The sequence below is a fragment of the Colias eurytheme genome, chromosome 8 (genome assembly GCF_061535395.1).
Source record: "Colias eurytheme isolate Ceu_HAF_F1 chromosome 8, ilColEury1 Martin Lab GWU primary, whole genome shotgun sequence".
Classification (NCBI taxonomy): domain Eukaryota; kingdom Metazoa; phylum Arthropoda; class Insecta; order Lepidoptera; family Pieridae; genus Colias; species Colias eurytheme.
In genome coordinates, this window is record NC_142987.1 from 6701802 (window position 1) to 6705948 (window position 4147).

At 35.2% G+C, this 4147-nt stretch overlaps 1 protein-coding gene across 1 annotated transcript; it reads left to right on the top strand.

Moving 5' to 3' along the window:
• The first annotated feature begins 2681 nt into the window (after positions 1-2681).
• On the top strand, positions 2682-3855 carry CtsB (Cathepsin B). Its single transcript, XM_090104697.1, has one exon. The coding sequence runs from the start codon at positions 2773-2775 to the stop codon at positions 3778-3780; it is 1008 nt and encodes a 335-aa protein (XP_089960823.1). The 5' UTR covers positions 2682-2772; the 3' UTR covers positions 3781-3855.
• The last annotated feature ends 292 nt before the right edge of the window (positions 3856-4147 follow it).

Sequence of the window (4147 nt, forward strand, 5' to 3'; positions counted from 1 at the left end):
GTGAAGATAATGCTGTTTGACCAGATACTTGAAAGAGCTGATAGATTGAGCTTTCCTGATGTTTAACGGGAGCGAGTTCCACAACCTTACAGCTTAATATATTGTGAAAGGTATGTGAATAAACTTGATGCTTCGTTGAATTAAGGATTGAATAAGAATAAAAATCCTACGATATGATAGCCTTAAAACACTTGATCATCTGTAACCTTTCCTGAATTTAATATCACATTGTCACAGTTTTAAAACCTTTACTGGACGTGCTCTATTTATAAATTATATATCGTATAATTTGTCCCTTCCTACAAAAGGTTGTTTACCACAATGTGTTTATTTCCTCGCATCCATTACTAGATCTGAAATATACGTGAGAATCATTCGAGAGATGGGCACTAATGAGGGTCTTCCGCTTGTATTAATTCGATACCCTGTTAACGTTAGCTTCTTTACTAAATGAGAGACCAACTAGTAACTGCTAAGTGAAACAACAACCGATAATGCGTTTTCCTGTGATGTTTATATTTGTAGATATTTTGTTTTATTCGTAGTTTATCAAGTACCAACACGTTTTCTAATCTAGCTATCATAATAATTATATGACTATTTGACTGAAGATCTGTAATTCTTCTGCTAAAACGATATTTTACTTGGACCTTGGACAGAAATAAACGTCAACAACAATTCGTATATAAATTGTAGGTAATTATCCCTTAACGTGAACTATTTAAATGCATGGCAAACTTACATTTACATATGTATTCCTATTAAATAAAATATCCACATACCAACATATACTTCGGTATGGAAATAAAAGTCATAAATAGTATTACCTATCACCGATAAGCTATGCCAAACTATGTGTGAACAGATAAAATCGTACGACATAACTAGTACTTAAAAGTTCCTGCATAAGGAATCTTAATAACAAATACAATCAATAGTAAATTTCATCTCCATTATACCTAACCCTTTTCCAAAGCAATAGTGGACTTAGATAGCTACATATCCTGTCTTGATTCTAGATTATCTATGGCTATAAAAAAGAAATTAGCAACAATTAGTTACGGATACTTACGTAGAGCGTTAAAAAATTATCACATGCTTTATAATATGAGTTGCACATTCCGGTTTTGCTCTCTGAACATAATTTTCTAATCAGCTTCGTTCACTGCGCACAATTATTTTTTATTATTCGACTTCGCAGTTTGTTTTCTTTTATCTTTGGGTAAGTTATAGGTACTAAGGATAACAATCAAAATTTTTCTAAGCTGAGATCAGTTCAATGATTACCTAAGGTTGTAATGTATAGGTATTAGGTTGGTATTAGGTATCTACCTAAGATTACTAAGTATACATATGAAAAAGTATTGACGTTCATAGACTATAGTCATTAGTCACGCTAATTTTTTCAAATATTTAAATAGAGAAGAAATGGTAACTATAATTTGAAACACGAAATATGATGTTTTATATTTTGCTTCTAAAATGTTCATATGCAAACGGACACGGTATCGAACATTTTATATAAGTGAAATATATAATTCAAAGGAAATTTACTTTGTGCGTAACTTTATCATAAATGTCATAGGTATAATATTTACGACCTGGTAAATTATACTTTAACAAATTCCAAAGCCTTGATTAGGCATGAAATTTTAATTCCACGTGCAAATATAAAATTTTATAATTATTTTTGCATATTATACGAAAACTAAAACGACTAAACTTCGATTTATCGCGCTTTTCATACAATTTTTTATCCTATTTTCACCCTGAATTTTTTTTTAAACAGGAACAGAAGGACTTTTATTTGAGTTGTTAAGAAGACAGAAAATATTATCTACTAGAGGTCCGCCCCGGCTTCGCCCGTGGTACATATTTCGCAATAAAAGGTAGCCTATGTCCTTTCTCGGGTATCAAAATATCTCCATTCCAAATTTCACGCAAATTAGTTCAGTAGTTTAGGCGTGATTGAGTAACAGACAGACAGACAGAGTAACTTTCGCATTTGTACTAGTATTGATTATAATCAAAATAATTTATCTCGTTAGTTTTGTCATAAGTATGTACATTGTACATGCTATGTAGTGCGGAGTGCCTACCTTATATAGTATCTACTAGTAATGATAAAACCCTGAATCAAGGAAAAACTAATTTATAGTTTGTATAAAGCGCGACACTGCATTGAGATCCCAAAAAAGGAAATAGAAAATATAAAAAAGTAATATGTAGGTATTACGCAATGTTTTGTACATAAGTGTAAACTTAATCAATTTCCTAGTTTTTTTATTTTATTATGTTTATAATGGGAGCTTTTAGTGTTGGTAGTCATTCTGACTAAACTTGATTCACACTTAACTATCAAAAGGTCGAGTTTATTTGTAATAAGACCTATATTGAGTTGAAATTAATATGTATGAATAAAGCAAACAGAGTGTAAACTGTCAACAGTGCTAATGACCGCTACCCTCGCTCATTATCATAATAAAATTCTGTACCGGAAAACAAATTAAAACAGAATATTTGCTTATTTATCTGCCTTGTGGTACAATTTGTTTGTTTAATGTCGTTATTGAGTTCTTAGTGATAGATGTGATTAACCTTCGACATGCGGTCAACCATTGTTTCATCGTCATATCGCATGGTCCGACGCAATTACAAGTCATTTAGCGCATAAGCTAGTCTCTGTACTCCGCGCGGGCTACGGCCAGTCGATGCGCAACGCTCGCTCTCGTTGCGCGTACATCAACCTATCGAGAACAATAAATAGTGAAAATGAATTTTCACTCATCGATACTTGTGCTCGCGTGCTTTTTAGCATTATCATCGGCAATTCTACCCGAACCTCTCTCCGATGACTTCATCAACATCATCAACAGGCAACAAAAGTCATGGCTGGCCGGTCGCAACTTTCCGATACATACAACATTCGATACTATAAAGAAACTGATGGGGGCGTTGAAAGATAAGTTTATATCTAGATTGACATCCGTCGAACATGATGCTGAACTCATACGCGACCTGCCAGAAAATTTTGACCCCAGAGACAAATGGCCAAACTGTCCCACTTTAAACGAAATAAGAGATCAGGGATCCTGCGGCAGCTGTTGGGCATTCGGTGCCGTGGAAGCTATGACGGATCGCTACTGCATTTACTCAAACGGGACGAAGCACTTCCATTTTTCTGCTGAAGATTTATTGAGTTGCTGTCCCATCTGCGGTCTCGGTTGTAACGGCGGCATGCCAACCCTCGCCTGGGAGTACTGGAAACACTTCGGCATCGTATCTGGAGGTAATTATAATTCAAGTCAGGGCTGTTTGCCTTATGAGATCCCCCCGTGCGAGCACCACGTGCCCGGTGATAGAATGCCTTGCAGCGGCGACACTAAAACTCCTAAATGTGAAAGGGCGTGTAAGAAACCCTACGACACTGCTTATAAATCCGACAAACGTTACGGCAAGCACGTTTATTCCATTCGCGGTGGAGAAGATCATATTAAAGCTGAAATTTACAAGAATGGGCCAGTTGAAGGAGCGTTTACAGTTTACTCCGATTTGCTGACTTATAAGAGTGGAGTTTACAAACATACGATAGGAGATGCGCTGGGCGGACACGCTATTAAAATTATGGGCTGGGGAGTTGAAAATGGAAACAAATATTGGCTTATTGCAAACTCTTGGAATTCGGACTGGGGAGATAATGGATTCTTCAAAATCTTACGCGGAGAAGACCATTGCGGAATTGAAAGTTCTATTGTGGCTGGCGAGCCGCTATTAGATTAATTTAGTTAACTTTTATAACTGTAAGTATAGTTGTATTTCTGTAAAAATGAGAAATAAATTCAATTGTTAATCCTTTTCATTTTTATTCTTAAAATTTCCTCGAATCTAAATATTACCTAAGTACTTACTTACATAAAAAATGTATAACTAAGTACAAATAAATATAGTTAGGTAATATATATATTTTTATTAGTCCATGGTTTTGGTTAAAATCATATTATGTAGGTATGTATTTATAATTTGCGTTAGATAATAGTACCACAGTATTACCATTATTTCCTACAGTAAGGAATCGCCTTTGATGTCGCGCGATGCCGCCGCCAGCGTAGGTACTTACGCTGCCACACGAAAATACGCTAGGGTTGCA